General features: G+C 46.7%; 3 protein-coding genes across 3 annotated transcripts; 1 reads left to right on the plus strand and 2 right to left on the minus strand.

The window, feature by feature from the left end:
* Window positions 1-1,293: 1,293 nt before the first annotated feature.
* On the plus strand, window positions 1,294-9,413 carry LOC133645502 (zinc finger protein 773-like). The gene is made up of 2 exons (XM_062040335.1): window positions 1,294-1,939; window positions 7,885-9,413. The coding sequence occupies exons 1-2, from the start codon at window positions 1,484-1,486 to the stop codon at window positions 8,944-8,946; spliced, it is 1,518 nt and encodes a 505-aa protein (XP_061896319.1). The 5' UTR covers window positions 1,294-1,483; the 3' UTR covers window positions 8,947-9,413.
* Window positions 9,414-9,664: 251 nt separating this feature from the next.
* On the minus strand, window positions 9,665-12,299 carry LOC133645504 (keratin, type I cytoskeletal 13-like). Its single transcript, XM_062040336.1, has 8 exons — window positions 11,868-12,299; window positions 11,715-11,797; window positions 11,475-11,631; window positions 11,247-11,408; window positions 11,052-11,177; window positions 10,192-10,266; window positions 9,975-10,123; window positions 9,665-9,897 (listed from the first exon to the last, which is right to left on the minus strand). The coding sequence occupies exons 1-8, from the start codon at window positions 12,192-12,194 to the stop codon at window positions 9,702-9,704; spliced, it is 1,275 nt and encodes a 424-aa protein (XP_061896320.1). The 5' UTR covers window positions 12,195-12,299; the 3' UTR covers window positions 9,665-9,701.
* Window positions 12,300-15,011: 2,712 nt separating this feature from the next.
* On the minus strand, window positions 15,012-16,499 carry LOC133645505 (keratin, type I cytoskeletal 13-like). The gene is made up of 6 exons (XM_062040337.1): window positions 16,158-16,499; window positions 16,012-16,094; window positions 15,781-15,937; window positions 15,557-15,718; window positions 15,325-15,450; window positions 15,012-15,236 (listed from the first exon to the last, which is right to left on the minus strand). The coding sequence occupies exons 1-6, from the start codon at window positions 16,497-16,499 to the stop codon at window positions 15,012-15,014; spliced, it is 1,095 nt and encodes a 364-aa protein (XP_061896321.1).
* Window positions 16,500-18,051: the final 1,552 nt, after the last annotated feature.

Raw genomic sequence — 18,051 nt, forward strand, 5'->3', positions numbered from 1 at the left:
ATCAAAACACTTTATAAATATTATGTGCAGGAAGAAATAACAGTTACAATTGTATTTCTCTTCCAAACAAGATAGAGGTTTTAGCACATCAACATGGGACTAACAACACTCCTTTAAATCTCATTAATACAACAGAAAAGGCAAACTGTCATTTTCCGGACATGATAACAGCTTAAATAATGTCAAACACGTAGCGTTGCAATAACCACAAAGATAAAGTGTTTGTCTTACACCTAGTAATCTGCTGTGGACACACCAAGCCAAGCAATGCAGGTTTAGCCAGCGGTGTGCGCTCCTGCCAAGGAAATACATTTTTGGCAGGCAATCACATTTTAGCACAACACCGGCAAATATAAACAAAACAAAACACCGGTGGAAAGCCATAATCGATTAAAAAAACAACAGGCAAACCCGAGTTTTGACCCGGAGAAGGCAAAGTAGGTAAATTAAAAAAAATAGCTGTGTCCCGAAGACGCGCGGACTTCCGGATATGCGCATCCTGTCTGATTTCAATGCGTAAAAAGACACAAAAAGTGCGTTAATGCCAACATTGAATAATATGAACATCCAAATACAGGATGTTAATGTCAATGACTCATTTCCCTCGACTGATGTAGTAACATCTCATGGTTTATTCTGTACGTTTGTAGCATCATCTACAACAACACTTGTCAGTTTGGACTCACTTGATGAATAACATAATATTTCAGCATATTTATGTGCAACCATAGAATGTGTCCCCAGTTATAAGTACAACACTGATTATCAATAGCATTTATTTGCTAGAAATGTCCCAGGTTACATTAGCAACAACATATTTGACAATCAAGACATGAAAGTAACAATCCACATTTTGTATACTACCGCAGCATAAGTACGTAGAGTCCAAACACGCCATCTTAACACGGCACATAGCTCCGCCCCCTCTGAAGTCATGCTTGCAGCAGGGGATACAAAGAATTGCTATTGCGGCCTCTTGTGGACACATTTGGAACAGCACTTTCTTTTATTCAAAAGTTTAAGCTCGTTTTTATACTCTGCAAATTCATCTCGCGGCCCAGATAAAAATCCAATAACAGTTTCCTAAAGTTCAGCAAAGTAGTTAAAATACACATTTAAAAGCAAGATAAGGACAGTCTAGTGTTATTAATATTTAACATAAAAAATATATACATAAAAGAAAAGGTAATATATTGAGATGTCCGCCCTTGAAGTGCTCCTGGGTCCAGGCACTTGTGTGTCCCGTGTCCACGGACTTATGTGTCTGTGTCCAGCGATTAATTGCTAACTGAACATGTGGTTTTTGCAGGCCGGTTCTTGTCCGGACTGGGTGGTGACGACCTGTGTCTGGATGAAGACTGTTGGCCTTGGCTCCTCCCCTCTGTGAGTAGGCCAGTCAGTATCTTCAGTGGTGTTTGGCGGGGGGACATACAGCGGTCTAACTTCAGCCGTAAAGCCAGGAGACGGCGCTTCACCCCTCAAAATGACAGACTTAGAGGCGGAGTGTTTGAGCCTCGGTCTGCCTTCTGAGGACGACTCCCCTCCGACGCCCCTGGACCCGGGCCTGCAGGTGGACTGTGGCCCAACCTCTGTGGTTCCAACTCTGGGCCTCCTCTCCTCAGACTGTCCCACTCCCACGCTGAGCTCGCTGGCAGCGGAGATCGCAGAGCCGCTGATCATGCTGCCATGCGTCAAGAGCGAGCCAGAGGACTGCGACTTGGACCCCATACGCACAGTGGACCTGTCAGAAATCCAGCCGCTGTCCACCGCCGAGCTGGGCCAGGACCAAATCAAGATGGAGATCAGCGGGCTGGACTACATCAAGTCGGAGCATCACTGCGGTGACCATTACCTGGGCTCCTTCCACCCCGGTGATGTGACGGAGCTTGACTACAAGTCGCACTATGAGCCCAGCTCAGTGTTTGACTACATCTCCCAGGTAACCATTCATCCTCCGACATGTCCGACACATTTAACAAACATGTTATATAAACATGTTACATGGTTTGACTACATCTCCCAGGTGACCATTCACCCTCGGACACACGTAACAAACATGTTGTATAAACATGTTACATTGTTTGACTACATCTCCCAGGTGACCATTCACCCTCCGACACACGTAACAAACATGTTGTATAAACATGTTACATGGTTTGACTACATCTCCCAGGTGACCATTCACCCTCGGACATGTCTGACACACGTAACAAACATGTTGTATAAACATGTTACATTGTTTGACTACATCTCCCAGGTGACCATTCACCCTCCGACACACGTAACAAACATGTTGTATAAACATGTTACATGGTTTGACTACATCTCCCAGGTGACCATTCACCCTCGGACATGTCTGACACACGTAACAAACATGTTGTATAAACATGTTACATTGTTTGACTACATCTCCCAGGTGACCATTCACCCTCCGACACACGTAACAAACATGTTGTATAAACATGTTACATGGTTTGACTACATCTCCCAGGTGACCATTCACCCTCGGACATGTCCGACACACATAACAAACATGTTGTATAAACATGTTACATGGTTTGACTACATCTCCCAGGTGACCATTCACCCTCGGACATGTCTGACACACGTAACAAACATGTTATATAAACATTTGTTACATACAAATGACGCCATAGCACAAACAATAACACCTTTTCAGGATCTCTGTCGGTGTTGAATACAAAACATGTCCGTTAGTGAAGAAAAATACATAAATGAGCCGCACCGTTTTATAAGGCGCTGGGTTCAAAGTGCAGTAAAAAAAGTAGCGGCTTATAGTCGTCTTATAATACGGTAATCATCTTAGTATACTCTTAATTTGTCAACAGCATCCTTTTGTAGGACGAGATGATGAGTATAAAGAACTAGAAAAACACTTAAAAGTAATATACATTTTCTGGACTCACTTGTTTTTAAGACCTAGTTGTTGGATACATTCTATGTAGTACATACTGAATATGGAGCGCAAACACTGAAATATTTACACAGGTGCTTGTGTCCATTCACCAATGTGACAAAAGACAGTGCCTGTAACACACTTACAGCCTAATGTCGGAGTTGAGGGGACTCGGGGTTGCTTCTGGAAGCGTGTCGTCTCTGGGCTTGTATGTGAGGACAACTAGTTTGTTTCTAGTTTCTTGTGTATTACTTGACAACAGGAGAAGGAAGAACAAAAGGAACGTTGGACTTGCAGGAACTTAAGTGGCCTCTGTGTGCTGAAGAACACTGATTAGTGGAACTATCTTGCAGTGTTTTTACTCAGCCGTAGTCTTTAAACTATATGCAGTTTAATTTTGTCATTTCAATACGTGGACGGACTCTTTTAAATGTATTTACTAAAGAGTACATGCTGATTGTCAACACTAAATGGTCCCTAGTATGTGAATGTTGTCTGTCTGTGTTGGTCCTGCCATGAGGTGGACACTTGTCCAGGGTGTACCCCGCCTTCCTTGTCCAGGGTGTACCCCGCCTTCCCCTGCTTTCCTCGCCCAGGGTGTACCCCACTAAGGCTGAAACCACGCGTCGACGTAGTCGACGTCATCGGTTACGTAACTACATCGACGCCGTTTTTGTGCGTCGACGCGTCGCATATTTACGTCACGCTACCGTCATGGCGAAGCGCAAAGCAGACAATCAAAGCAGACGATGCGAGCGGTGCGAGCGAGGGGGAAAAATCACGCCAAAAGTGGTCAAAAGTGTGGGAGTATTTCAATACACAGCCTAATAATGTTGTTGTATGCACACTGTGTCGAGCGTAAATGGCCTATCATAGCAGCACAATGGCTATGAACGAACATTTGAAAAGAAAACCATCAACTAGTCCAGGGGTCGGCAACCTTTACCACTCAAAGAGCCATTTTGGCAAGTTTCACAAATTAAAGAAAGTAATGGGAGCCACAAAAAAATTTTAAAATGAAAAACACCGCATACAAAGCTTTAATGCTTTGTGCTATGTTAACCAGGGGTCTCCGACACACAATGTAGAAATTTGATGTTAGTGCAGCCCGCGAGTGTTGAATGAATGGCGCTTGATAGCGTCATACTTGCCAACCCTCTCATTTTTCCCGGGAGACTCCCGAATATCAGAGCGTGATGACACTGCATTTGGCGCCCTCTACAGTCTGCCCTAACAGTGTACCTGCTCGACCACACGTAGAATGCAATTTCAGCTTGCTCACGTAAGTGACAGCAAGGCTACTACCTCAGCAGCCACACATCTTACACTGACGGTACCAATACCCAGAATCCCATGCAGCCCTAACTCTTCCGCTCAACCAACGCACGGAGAGGGGGGGGGTTGATGTGTGGGGGGATTTGGTGGTAGCGGGGGTGTATAATGTAGACCGGAAGAGTTAGGGCTGCATGGGATTCTGGGTAATGGTTGTGTTGTGTTTATGTTGTGTTACGGTGGGATGTTCTCCAGAAATGTGTTTTTCATTCTTTTTTGGTGTGGGTTCACAGTGTGGCGCATATTTGTAACGTAACAATGTTAAAGTTGTTTGATACGGCTACCGTCAGTGTAAGCTGTGTGGCTGATGAGTAAGTATGCTTTGCTGTCTCCTGTGTGTGCAAGTAATAACAACATGCAACATGTGGCTGGACTGGCGCGCTGTATGTAAATGCTATAGAGGACAATTACTGCAGTGCAATTAGAGCACGCCCTTTATTTAGTAATTAGAGTGTAAATAGGATTATTGTTTCCCTGGGAGTAATCTATGAGAGACACTGAGATCCATAATTCTCCTGGGAAAATCGGGGGAGTCGCATCAGAGTGGTCAAGGAGCCGCATGCGGCTCCGGAGCCGCGGGTTGCCGACCCCTGAACTAGTCAATCGTCCGCGTGAGCATACGTTGTCATCATTACACAAAAACACGTATGTGTCATTTGTATCTGCTAGGGGTGTAACGGTACGTGTTTTGTATTGGACCGTTTCGGTACGGGGCTTTCGGTTCGGTACGGGGGTGTACCGAATGAGTTTCTAAGCTAAAGCTAACTTTAGCTGCTAATGTCTTAACAAGCTGCTTCGCTCCTTCTGCCTCTGTCTCAGCACGCAGCATTGTCCCACCCACACAACCATCTGATTGGTACACACCAAGCATTATCAGCCAATCAGCAGTGCGTATTCAGAGCGTTACCAGCCAATCAGCAGTGCGTATTCAGAGCGCATGTAGTCAGCGCTTCAGCGTGGAGCAGATAGGTGTTTAGCAGGTGAGCATCAGGCAGCGGACTCTCCCCAAATGATAATAAACACCTCCCAGTCAACTACTAGTAACATCACTATGAGCCCGTTGACCTTCTAGAAACTTCAACTGCAGCTCAGCTCACTCGCAGTCCTGGCTTGAGGTGAAGGCTAATTACCTCTCAGTTCCAGCCACATCGACCCCTTCTGAGCGCCTATTTTCAGCTGCTGGGAATATTGTAAACAAGAAAAGAACCAGAGCATGTAGACATGCTAACCTTTCTTCATTACAACTGTTAGTCACTCACTGGAATGAGTAGAATTGGTTATTGTGTACTGTGTTGGACTGGATGTTTATTTTGCACATTTTAAAAGCAATACTTAATGTTTACAGTGCTCCAGAATATTTAGATTGGCACTTTTTTGTATTGGATGTTTATCTTTATTTTTGCACATTTTAGCAAATAAGCAATACTTTCACTTTTGTTGAAATGTTTACACTGTTGTTACAGAATATTTCGTTTTACACTTTTTTGTATTAGATGTTTATCTTTATTTTTGCACATTTTAAAGCAAAATAAGCAATACTTTTACTTTTGAAATGCTTATACTATTGCAGAATATTAAGATTTGCACTGGATGTTGACTTTTATATTTGCACATTAAAAAGCAAATAACCTACTTTTAATTTTGTTAAAGGTTAAAAGTTTTAAATGTTCACATTGTTACAGAATATTTAGTCATGTTGTTGTCAATGTTGACTAAGTGGCCATACTTCTTTTTTTTTGTAAATAAAAGCCATGCCTATTTTTTCATCTTCATTTTGAATAAAAAAATAATCGGTAAAAGGAAAAATAATCTATAGATTAATCCAAAAAAATTATCTATAGATTAACCGATTAATCGAAAAAATAATCTATAGATTAATCGATAGAAAAATAATAGTTAGCTGCAGCCTTATACCCCACCTTCCTCGTACAGGGCGTACCCTGCTTACCGCCCGAGTGAAGCTGGAAGAGGCTCCAGCCCCCCACAACTCCGAAAGGGACAAGCGGTAGAAAATGGATGGATGGATGGATGGAAATCGTTTTCAGTCAGACTTACTGGGACTCCGAGAGCTTGTTTTTCGTGGGTAAATGTGAAAAAGAGAACAAGTAGATCAAAGGTAAATCACATCAAATAATAACGATTTACTTTGTAACATGCTGTAAAAATATACAGGCACGTTTGTGTAGTTATTACTTGAGTAACTGAATGCTAACGCTAACAGGCTAATGCCAAATCTGATGCGTTTGTTGTCAGCTTGAGATAAACATTGTTAATTGATATAGTGCTATTGAAATGGTCCATCAGGACTAGCCTGGCCATCACTAACTGATTGGGAAGAAGCCTAGCTGACATATATGTGACAAGAAAAGTCCCTTCTTTATGTTGTTTTTAAATCATATAGTGTTATATTTGTTTTACTTACACTTTAGTAAGAGAAATATAACTTATCCATACGAGCAACAGCTTTTTGATTCGGTCTTGCCAAGATATTTAAGCCCGTACACTAACTAGCTAAAACACAAGCTCAAGGCAGTTACCTAGCAACCCGAAGCTATACAGTGAGACAGAGCTAAAGTGTTTTTGATCACACAAAGTCATCCCTAAAACAGGCTGACTCAAGGTACGACAATTGTGGAAATAAACACGTCGGAAGTGATGCTCGCCGTCGAAGCTCTTCGAAATGGCCACACCTGTGTGTACAGGAAATGATGTAATCAAAATGGCAGCCCCTGAGGGCTTCAAGCAGCATGCAAAATGAAGTGTTGGTACGTGGGGACATGGTTGGCACACAGGCATATTTGGCGCCTTGTAAAGGTGGGAAATAGAGGCCAGATTCCGTTCGCTAACTTTGTGTGCACTGTGCATGTTTCTACCATCCATGACATCAACCTTTAGTAAATGGTAAATGGGTAATACTTGTATAGCGCTTTTCTACCTTTAAGGTACTCAAAGCGCTTTGACACTATTTCCACATTCACACACACTGATGGCGGGAGCTGCCATGCAAGGCCCTAACCACCACCCATCAGGAGCAAGGGTGAAGTGTCTTGCTCAAGGACACAACGGACGTGACTTGGTTGGTAGAAGCTGGGTATTGAACCAGGAACCCTAAGGTTGCTGGCACAGCCACTCTTCCAACTGCGCCACGCCATCCCCCATAATGTTTTCATGAGTTCCAAAATGAATGTTTTTGCAGTTCAAAGAAAATCAAATAAATACGTTTATTCTGTGGCAGCAGTTACAGTATTAATGAGTACTTAGGTAGTTTGCACATGCTGGAAAATAGCTGAATTTCTAAACTGATGGCCATTGAATAGCTTCACAGTTGTCAAGATTAAGCAACGTATTGTTATTCCACGAATCAATCACTTTGTCGATTATTATGGCCATTTGGAAGCTTCTTCCTACTCCTTTCAGATAAGATTATTGTCAGCACAATTCAAACAAATGCTAGCATGAAATCAGCAGAAGGGGCATCATCGCCACCTAGTGGCTGACATTGAATTGAATTGTTTATTGAATGGATCCCCGTACAAATACAAAGAATACTTGCATTACCAAACATTATGAATGATGGAGTTCTCCGGTGTGCACTTTCCCAAGCCTTCCTTAACGGCGTCTATTTGTGTCCGCAGGTGAACGACACCCTGGAGTACATCAAGTCGGACCACCACGTAGACCTGCAGTGTTACTACGCCGCGGAGTTGGGCTCGCTGCGCTCCGAGTACCCTGAGTCCAACATGGCCTCGGTCCAGTTGCAGCACAATGGCCTGGAGTCCATCCACATGGCCGAACTCCGCAGCGAGCTCAACAAGCTGCGGCCCGACTCCCTGCTGCTGGACGGGATGGCCAAGGCGGAGCCTGGCTTTGGGGGCGGGCCTTTGTACGAGGCGTCATCGACCGAGGAGGGAAAGACGACGGGTCGCGTGGAAGGCCAAGAGGGCGGTGGCGTGGCGACTAAAGGCCTGACACAGGCGGTGAGGAAGCCTCGCAACATGCAGGGCGAGAAGCCATTCTCATGCACGCAGTGTGGCAAGAACTTCAGCACGCTGGGCAACCTGAAGACGCACCAGCGCATTCACACGGGCGAGCGGCCGTACACGTGCGCCCAGTGCGGCAAGAGCTTCGGCCAGGCCGGCAACCTCAAACGCCACCAGCTGATCCACACGGGCCAGAAGCCCTACGTGTGCGCCCACTGCCCCAAAGGTTTCACCAAGGCCGACGACCTGCGCGCCCACCAGCGCCTGCACACGGGCGAGCGCCCCTTCGCTTGCGCTGCCTGCAGCAAAGCCTTCAGCCAGGCCAAGGAGCTCAAGGCACACCAGCTGAGCCACACGGGCGAACGCCCATATTGCTGCCAGCACTGCGGAAAGAGCTTCGGCAAGGAGTCGGCATACCGCAACCACCTGCACGTCCACGCGGGCGGAAAGCCCTTCGCCTGCTTGCAGTGCGGCAAGACCTTTAGCAACTCTGGCGTGCTGAAGACCCACCAGAGGATCCACTCGGGGGAGCGGCCCTTCGGTTGCGTGCAGTGCGGCAAGAGCTTCGGGCGCCTCGGACACCTTAAGGCGCACCAGCACGTGCACACGGGCGAGCGGCCGCACACCTGCGCACGTTGCGGCAAGACTTTCAGCCAGTCGGGTCACCTCAAGGCGCACGAGCAGATCCACAAGCGCGAGCGAGCCGACAGTAGCTAGACCACCTTGGACCTCTGGCGACCACAAAGTATTACTATTCTGCTTTTTTACCTACCGTGTATATGAACCTTTCTTACCTTTCCTACTTTTCTGCTCTGCGTGCGTGTGTGCCAGTGTGCGTCTGTCTGTGTGTGTGTGCGTGTCTGGGTGTGTGTGTGTTGCCAATTCTCAAATGACTCAAGCTGCAATGATCTATGACAGCGTTTCCAGTGGCTTACACAAGCACAACCAGGAAGTACCTCACAAAACACCTTTTTTACTTCCTGTGGATGGATGAAAACATGGAATGTAGTAATACTGCAGTAATACAGGTGCCATTGTTAGATGACCACACGTGAGGGCCCCCTACTGGCCGCTGGGAGAAACGCTTTTGATGACTTCATCTGCTTTTATGCTAATAAGACAGGTTTTGTATGCGTCTTTTCAAAAACGTCATTAAAATGAAACCAGTTCTTGTACTGCCAACTGAAGACTTGACAGTCCGTGTCCACCATTTGTACTCTATTACTTGGGCAGAAGTCTGTGGATGCGAGATGACTTGCTGGCATATTGTTGATGTTTCATCAACTTTTTGGACTCAAGCCAGCGCCCTGATTTGTGGCCACGCCCATTTTAATGTTGGCATTTTGATTCCAGGTAACTGAGCAAGGGGCTGTGCTGCGGTTACCATGGCAACTACACAAGTCAAGACACGTCAAGCCATCAATCAACTGTACTGTTTATTGTTGAAGACCTTTTTCAAGGTGACGATGACATCAGCTAGGCAGGATGGCGGCGGACATGGAGGTGGAGGAGGAGGACGACACCACCACTCCGTCGACCACCTCTTCCACCACCGTCACCACACGCGTGCTGCTGCTGCTGGTGGTGGCGGCAGCGGTCGTGGAGGATGAGGTGCTGCTGCTGCTGCTGCTGGTGGCGGCGACGGCGGCGGTCGTGGAGGATGAGGTGCTGTCGGCCAATCAGAGGACAGGACAGGTGAGACTGACGAGCCATGACCCAACAGTGCGTGCGATCACGTGACCAACCTGCTGATGCTCTCGCCGTCCAGTAGGCGGCGGTACTCCGCGATCTCCGCCTCCAGCCGGGTCTTGATGTCCAGCAGCATCTGGTACTCTTGACTGTGACGCTCCAAGTCCACCCTCAGCTGCCTGTTGTGTTCCTCGTGCGAGGACACCTGGTGGCCAGAGAAACACTTACACCTGATCTGTCCTGCAAACAGGTGAGCTGCCTTCTGTCCCTCACCTGCATCTGGAAGCTGGACAGCATCGCAGAGTAGCGGCTCTGCGTCTCCTCCAGCGTGCTTTTCAACGACGCTTTCTGTGCCAGACACACACACCTGTCTTCTCACCGCAATCTCTGTGTGTTTGTGTATTGTTCCTGTTGGTGTGTTGATTTGTGTTTTTTGTATTGTTCCTGGGTAATTCAGTTGATTTATGTGTGTGTGTGTGTGTGTGCGCATTATTTGTTTAGTTCCTGTGTGATTGTGTTGATTTGTGTGCTATTTGTATTGTTGCTGTGTGATCGTGTTGATTTATGTGTGTGTGTAATGTGTATTGTTCCTGCATAATTGTGTGTGTGTGTATTGTTCCTGTCTAATTGTGTTGATTTGTGAGTGTGTTGTTTCTGTTATTCCTGTGTAACTGTGTTGCTCTATATGTTTGTATTGTGTAATTTTGTTGATTTATGTATGTGTTATTGGTATTGTTCCTGTGTAATTGTGTTAATTTATATGTGTCTGTGTGTAATGTGTATTGTTCCTGCGTAATTGTGTTGATTTGCGTGTGTGTATGTGTGTATTGTTCCTGTCTAATTGTGTTGATTTATGTGAGTGTTTGTTGTTTCTATTGTTCCGGCGTAACTGTGTTGCTCTATATGTTTGTATTGTGTAATCGTGTTGGTTTATGTGTGTGTTATTGGTATTGTTTCCGTGTAATTGTGTTGCTTTGTGTTTACGTGTGTGTGTGTGTGTGTGTGTGTGTGTGTGTGTGTGTGTGTGTGTGTGTGTGTGTGTGTGTGTGTGTGTGTGTGTGTGTGTGTGTGTGTGTGTGTGTGTGTGTGTGTGTGTGTGTGTGTGTGTGTGTGTGTGTGTGTGTTGCACTGACCATGCTCAGCACAGATTGCTGTTCGATTTCCAGGGACTGCAGCAAACGTTTGACCTCTGAGACTTGGGACCTGGACGTCTGCAAGCTGACAGTTTGTGTCATCACTTCCTTATTGAGTTCCTCCGACTACACACACACACACGTATGTTAGGCGGGTGTACATGGAGTCCACAGGAAGTGATGTCATCACACCACCTTGGCCTGGAACCAACTCTCCAGTTCTCGGCGGTTCTTGGCAATGATGGCCTCATAGTGTTCCCTGATTTGGTTCATGACAGCAGACAGGTCTGTACCTGCGGGGGCATCCACCGCCACGTTCACCTGGCCGCTCATCTGTGCACGTAAGGCCAGCAGCTCCTAGAGCGGCGATGAAGAGAAGGTTTGCTGCTTGGGTGTTGAGGAAGGATGGCAGGACAACTTTACCTCCTGGTGGTTCTTCTGCAGGAAGATCTGCTCCTCCTTCAGACCTTCAATCTGCATCTCCAGGTCAGACTTTGCTAACGTCAGGTGGTCCATAACTCCGCGCAGTCCGCGGACGTCGGCCTCCACTGACATGCACATGGCATGCTCGTTGTCGAATCTGCGGTGCAGCAGATCCACTTTGTGAGACTCACAGGTGAGCACCTAAGGTGGGTCAGAACTGTTGGAAGCGTTAGAACTTACCTGGCTTTGAAGTCTTCGGCCGCCAGCATGGCGTTTTCGACACTCAGGCGAGTGGCACTGTTAAGCCTGGTGGCGTCCAAGATCTGCAAGAGGAAAAAGAGCAGTTGAGGTGTTACCTGTACGAAGGTATGTCATCATTCAATCACACGTCACCTTGGCGTTGATGTCGTTGATGACTGTGTAGTAGGCGCCGTAGTCTCTTGTGCTGACTCCCATCCGGCTCTCCATGTACTGCCGGATCTTGATCTCCAATTCGCCATTGGTCTTCCCCATGGAGTGTACCTTGTCCAGGTATGATGCTAGCCGGTCGTTGAGGTTCTGCATGGTCAACTTCTCGTTAAGGGTCAGGACGCTGTCGCCAGTGCCCACACCGAAGAAGGAGTAGGAGTCAGCGGCGCTCGCAGACGAGATGCGGACACCGTAACCGCCCGCGCCGCCGTGGACGCTGCTGGCTCTCATGGTCATGTGACTGCTGTCCATGGAGGAGCTGGATTGGACCGACCTGGCGGAGGAGCGGGAGATCAAGGTGGTCAGGATGTTGCTGTGCTGCTGCTCAGTGGAGTGATGAGACGCCGACTCACCTTTTAAACGTGCAACGCAGCTGTCAATCATGAAGGAAAGGTGGGGGTCACCTGTGTCACTCAGGTGTGGAATGAACACCGACAGGTGAGGTTAGCGTCACCTTGCATCACTTCCTGTTCAGCTGTCAATCATTCTTAGTCCCTTTTGCTATCTGTGGATCCATCAAAGCTCACCTGTGTTTTTAATCACTTCCTTGGAATAACCGTTGTTATGCCCCGCCCCCTCAACCCTCTGCTGTCATGTGATCATCCATCATTCAGCACCTATGGGTGCAACTTGACAAGTTTCATTCCAGGGTGTCAGTGGCAAAACTAACCATTTCATTCCATACACCTTTTATTCATACACCTTTAATTAATATGCCATTTATTCATACACCTTTTATTCATACACCTTTATTTAATATGCCATTTATTCATACATCTTTATTGATACACCTTTAATTAATATGCCATTTATTTACACACCTTTAATTAATATGCCCTGTGTTCATACACTTTTAATACAGCTTTTACTCATACGCCTTTAATTCATACACTTCGCTCTTACCCTTAAGCCTTTAATATACATTTCAGTCCAAATTCCTTCAATCAATACGCCTCTTTTTCATACACTTTAATGATATAAATTTGTTATATGGTATTTGGAAGAAGAAGACATCACACAATAGCTGGCAACTTCCAAACAAAGCACAGAGAGCTCTCGGAACACGATTTTGTAGTCCTGACTTATCCAAGATAAAGTGTCCAAGATGAAGAACTAGACAGCACCGGGACATGAGTGACACCCACTGGCCGAGGAAGCTAACTGCATGGTGCTGCTAACATAAGGGACTAACTCAAGGTTGGGAAAGTCCTCATCAGGAAAAAGCCAAAAAGGGGAACAGTAGCATCAAACTAGCAACCGACAACCTGCCTCGGCACCACATGGAAGCTCCTATCAGCCATCAGAGCAGCCCGAGTGAGTAGAAATATGGATCAATACATAAGAATATTGATAACACCCGGCAGACACACTGGCTACTTGTTGACACCTGAGACTGTAAGACCAGAAGCACTCACCTGTGTACTGCCTGTATTGAATACAAATAATCCACACACACAATACTGGAGTGTCAATCAACAGAACATTTAGAACTTCATCAAAAATCCACAAGGCTGGGGAGGCCAATTGTACAGGTGAACATCAGATGTGGTATATTATATTCATATTCCAAGGACATGCTGCTGTTCTGCATAGGCCAGAACCGTCTCAGTCAGATCAGAACCAAGAATGGAACCAAAGTTGTCTAACAATCATCCCCCTCATCTACCTGGATGGTATCAATACTGATATTTATATTGATCTGTCATAAATATCTATAATGATATGTAAACAAGGTAGGATGATCAGAAGTGAAGGTGTTAAAGCACCTCAGGGCAACATAACAGACGTGTAAGGGACTGCTACAAATACCTCAGGATCCCACAGACCCATGGTAACCACCAGAGGTCAGACACAGATCCTGAAGATCTAGCTGAACATGATGCCCTGCCAGTTATCACATACCCACACGGGATGCTGGAACTGATGCCAATAGATATCATATATGTATGTGTATATATATATATATGTATGTATGTAATCATGTGTGTTCTCCCTGTGACTGCGTGGGTTCCCTCCGGGTACTCCGGCTTCATCCCACCTCCAAAAACATGCACCTGGGGATAGGCCCCTCCCACCTCCAAAGACATGCACCTGGGGATAGGCCCCTCCCACCTCCAAAGACATGCACCTGGGGATAGGTTGATTGGCAACACTAAATTCTAGTGTGAATGTGAGTGTGAATGTTGTCTGTCTATCTGTGTTGGCCCTGTGATGAGGTGGCGACTTGTCCAGGGTGTAGACCGCCTTCCGCCCGAATGCAGCTGAGATAGGCTCCAGCACTCCCCGCGACCCCAAAAGGGACAAGTGGTAGAAAATGGATGGATGGATGGATGAATGTGTGTGTGCGTGTGTGTGTGTGTGTATATCATATGTGTATATGAATATGCATATCTAGTCTATATATATAATTTATAGATGTAGATATAGGTATATATGATGGATATATATATAGTCTACATATGTATATATCTGGCCCTGCGATGAGGTGGCGACTTGTCCAGGGTGTACCCCGCCTTCCGCCCGATTGTAGCTGAGATAGGCTCCAGCGACCCCGAAGGGAATAAGCGGTAAAAAATGGATGGATGTATATATCTACGTTGATATAGACAGATATATATGTCATATATCGATCTATATAGCTCTATATCACTATATTTATTGGCATCTGTTCCAGCCTCCCGTGTGGATATGTGATAACTGGCAGGGCATCATGTTCAGCTGGATCTTCAGGATCTGCCTAACCTTCTGCAGGTAGTTGGCTGTGTCTGACCTCCTGGTGGTTGCCATGGATCTGTGGGATCCTGAGGTATTTGTAGCAGTCCTACAGGCAATGGTCATTGGTCCATATCAAGAAGAACACATTCATGACGTCAGATTTCATGTTTATTGAAGGACAGTTCACCAGCAGGATGTGTTCCACTACTTAATTGATGCTGCTTCGAAAGTTCTCCGAGGTGCCGACCTCTTTCATGATAGTCACGACACGTGAAGTCTTGGTTCTGCCAAAACAAAACAAGGAGTTACACACGTTTGCTTCTTGGTGATTTCATGTTGCTTTCCTGAGTCTGGTCACCTGGCACTCTCGCCATCCAGCAGCCGGCGGTACTCAACAATCTCTAGCTCCAGTCGGGTCTTGATGTCCAGCAGCTCACCAAATTGCACCTTTTGGTTCTCCAGTTCTGCTCTCAGCTGAGCCAGTTGCCCTTCCAGGATCCCTACTTGCTTCTGGTAGCTTAGCAATATGTTGGCGTAGCGACCACGTGTCTCAGCCAGTGTTCCCTCCAGAGCACCTTTCTGTACCATCAGACCCAAACATATTTGACCAAAGTTAGAAAAAACGCTGGAAGTCACATGTTCAAAGTGAAGTCTATTGCGGGATCACCTGGCTGATCTCTGCCTGCAGTTGGATCTCCAGGGTCTGCACAGTTCTTCGCAATTCTCCGATCTCAGACTTGGACGTCTGCAGTGTCGTGGTGCTCGTCACCACATCCTTGTTGAGCTCGGCCATCTTGACAAGACAAGACAACTTGATAAGATCTAGATCATTTTGGCGAGCCAGCAGGTGCCACCGTAGAGCTGAGCTCGGCCAATCGGGGAAGACTTTTCACACTCACCTTAGCCTGAAACCAATTGTCCAGGTCTCTTTGGTTTCTTGAGGCGACGTTCTCGTAATGTTCTCTGATTCCGGCCAAGACGGCAGAGAGATCCTCCTGAGGGGCGGCATCCACCTCCACGTCGACTTGGCCGCCTAACTGCGACCGCACGGCGCGCAGGTCCTGTGGGCGCTGACGTTTAGGACTGCGTTTTGTCGAGCATTCAATGTTCTGCTGCTGCTCACCTCCTCATGGTTCCTCTTCATGTAGGTCAGCTCCTCCATCAATCCTTCCACCTGCATTTCCAGGTCGGTGCGACTCCGGGTCAGCTCGTCTAAAACCGGCTTCAGCCCGCCCATGTCGGCCTCAACGGATCGGCGCATGGCAACCTCATTGTCGCACCTGAACGCCATCACAACAATCTACAAAACGTCTTTCAGTCACAATCTAGTTCGGCCGTTTGAGGCGTTACTCACTTGACACGAAAGTCGTCGGCGGCCAGCCTGGCGTTGTCGATGCTAAGAATCTTTGCAGCTTTTGCACGAGCGCCATTTTGAATCTAAGTGAAGACAAAGGCGGATCTTAGCGGTTTGACAATGTCAGCCTTTCGGTGTGATCTCACCTCTTCTTGCAGGCTTTTGATCCGAACATAGAAGGCGGTCCAGTCATGCTCCGCTGGCCCTATTTTGCTCGCCAAGAAGTTTCTAATCTTCAGCTCCAGCTCGCTGTTGGCTTCTTCCAGCCTACGTACCTTCTCCAGGTAGGATCCTAGCCGGTAGTTAAGGTTCTGCATGGTGAACTTCTCGTTGGCACAGACGCCCGTTTCGTTGGCGAGGTTGAAGCCGCCACCTTTGACCATGGAGACGCGGACCCCAGAGCCACCGGCGCCACCGTAGACGCTGCCGGCGCCCAGGTTGCTGACACGGGAGGACATAGTGTAGCTGCGGTTGGAGAAGGAGGCCATGCTGATGTGGTCTGTGTGGGAGAGACTGAAAATATGCTGGGACCACACATCCTTTTAAACCTCTGATTGAGGGTGGGGTCCAAAGGGAAGTCCTGAGGCCAGAAAATGTTCAGGTGAGGTGCAGCAGGTCGGGTGGGTTCTCGTTATACACACTTTGTGGCTGTGGGCGACGCCTCCAAGACACCTAAAGGCTGCCTGACATTTTTGAAGTGTGCAGCTTGTGCCTGCAAGGGACGATGCTGATGATTAACAACCAGGCAGCCATGTTATTCAACAACAATTTCCTGCTCAAAGTGTTGGAAGGAGTGAAAAGCACGTAACGGTCTTCCCTTCACCAAATTCCTTTTCAACAGAGAAGACGCCAGGAAACAAATCTGCTTTTGGAGTTGAGACTTGAAACACAGGATGTTCCTGATGTTGGAGTCCTGCCTTCTAACAGACGTTCCAGCAGGGACAAACGAAGATGACCCGAGGAGCGAAGGTTGCCATGACAACAGATCTTGCTAAGGTAAGTAAAATTAATCTTAAACATGGAGGAGGTGGGCGTGGCCTAATTAAGCAGGTGTAAATAGTCCAAGGAACCAAGAAGATAAAGAATTCTTCTGATGGGCGTCGACACCCAAAGGTCAGCTGTCACTCGTAACTCTTTCCTCCTGTCTTTCTTTTGCTCTTCTAAGGAAACCTTCTTGCACACCTGTCAGCTTTGTTTGATTGACACGTTGTGACCCCGCCCTCACCGTGAACCAGTTTGTTAGCCTGAAGCACAATGGATTACCGAAGAGTAGTATTTCAGCGTACTGGCCAGTACAAAGTATTTCATGTGTTCTATTGTCATGAGTAGAGGTGGGAAAATCATTGAGTTTTAGATGCATCGCAATTTGGACATGACTATACAATCGATTAGTAAACGTCAATAATCGATGTATTTATTGTAGATCAATTCTGACTGCAGTGAGACACCTCAACGAGAGATCCCACCAGCTCCTTTATTTTAGGGCACTTAGGTTCCAGTTTTGCGCACATTTTCATTAATTAAATACATGTGATGCGAATTTCTTATTACAAATGCACAGTTTTTAAAAGTTGTGGTGATAAACGCTTATTTAGTGAAGTGAAAAGAAATTTAAAACTGCATCAATATAAATCAGGGGTGCCCATTAGGTCGATGGCGAGCTAGCGGTCGATGGTGGAGGGCGTGTCAGCCGATCGCCAGCCAGGCATTAAAAAAATAGACCTAAAATGAGCGATCATCAATCTTCACCAAAACACGACTTTGGTCACTTGATTGACATTCACACCACCTGAGCGTCTGGTGAGATGACGCTGGCTGCTGCCACATCATTATTAAGAAAAATTCACCGACAGGAGGGCGTGAAAACACTTTATTTCAACAGATTCTCGCGCTGTACCTGCCGTCAAAACTCTAAAGACCAACTGCACAGTTCCTGTCTTCACAACAAAAGCCCTGCTCCATCCTGCCTGCGCTAACAAAATAAGAGTCTCAGAAAGCTGGCGCGCACAAGCTAGCAAGCTACGGAGTTTGCCGCCAATG

This window comes from Entelurus aequoreus, unplaced genomic scaffold (assembly GCF_033978785.1).
Source record: "Entelurus aequoreus isolate RoL-2023_Sb unplaced genomic scaffold, RoL_Eaeq_v1.1 HiC_scaffold_246, whole genome shotgun sequence".
In the NCBI taxonomy this organism is placed as follows: domain Eukaryota; kingdom Metazoa; phylum Chordata; class Actinopteri; order Syngnathiformes; family Syngnathidae; genus Entelurus; species Entelurus aequoreus.

What these genes read in the sequence shown, in the direction of transcription:
- LOC133645502 (XM_062040335.1), top strand. Translation starts at nt 1,484, where the DNA reads ATGACAGACTTAGAGGCGGAGTGTTTGAGCCTCGGTCTGCCTTCTGAG. An exon ending in TGTTTGACTACATCTCCCAG is followed by an intron (nt 1,940 to 7,884) that starts GTAACCATTCAT and finishes TTGTGTCCGCAG; the next exon opens with GTGAACGACACCCTGGAGTA.
- LOC133645504 (XM_062040336.1), bottom strand. Translation starts at nt 12,194, where the DNA reads ATGGACAGCAGTCACATGACCATGAGAGCCAGCAGCGTCCACGGCGGC. An exon ending in AGAGTTGGTTCCAGGCCAAG is followed by an intron (nt 11,178 to 11,246) that starts GTGGTGTGATGA and finishes GTGTGTGTGTAG; the next exon opens with TCGGAGGAACTCAATAAGGA. An exon ending in AGCAATCTGTGCTGAGCATG is followed by an intron (nt 10,267 to 11,051) that starts GTCAGTGCAACA and finishes TGTCTGGCACAG; the next exon opens with AAAGCGTCGTTGAAAAGCAC.
- LOC133645505 (XM_062040337.1), bottom strand. Translation starts at nt 16,499, where the DNA reads ATGGCCTCCTTCTCCAACCGCAGCTACACTATGTCCTCCCGTGTCAGC. An exon ending in TCAAAAGCCTGCAAGAAGAG is followed by an intron (nt 16,095 to 16,157) that starts GTGAGATCACAC and finishes GTCTTCACTTAG; the next exon opens with ATTCAAAATGGCGCTCGTGC. An exon ending in GCCGACGACTTTCGTGTCAA is followed by an intron (nt 15,938 to 16,011) that starts GTGAGTAACGCC and finishes GATGGCGTTCAG; the next exon opens with GTGCGACAATGAGGTTGCCA.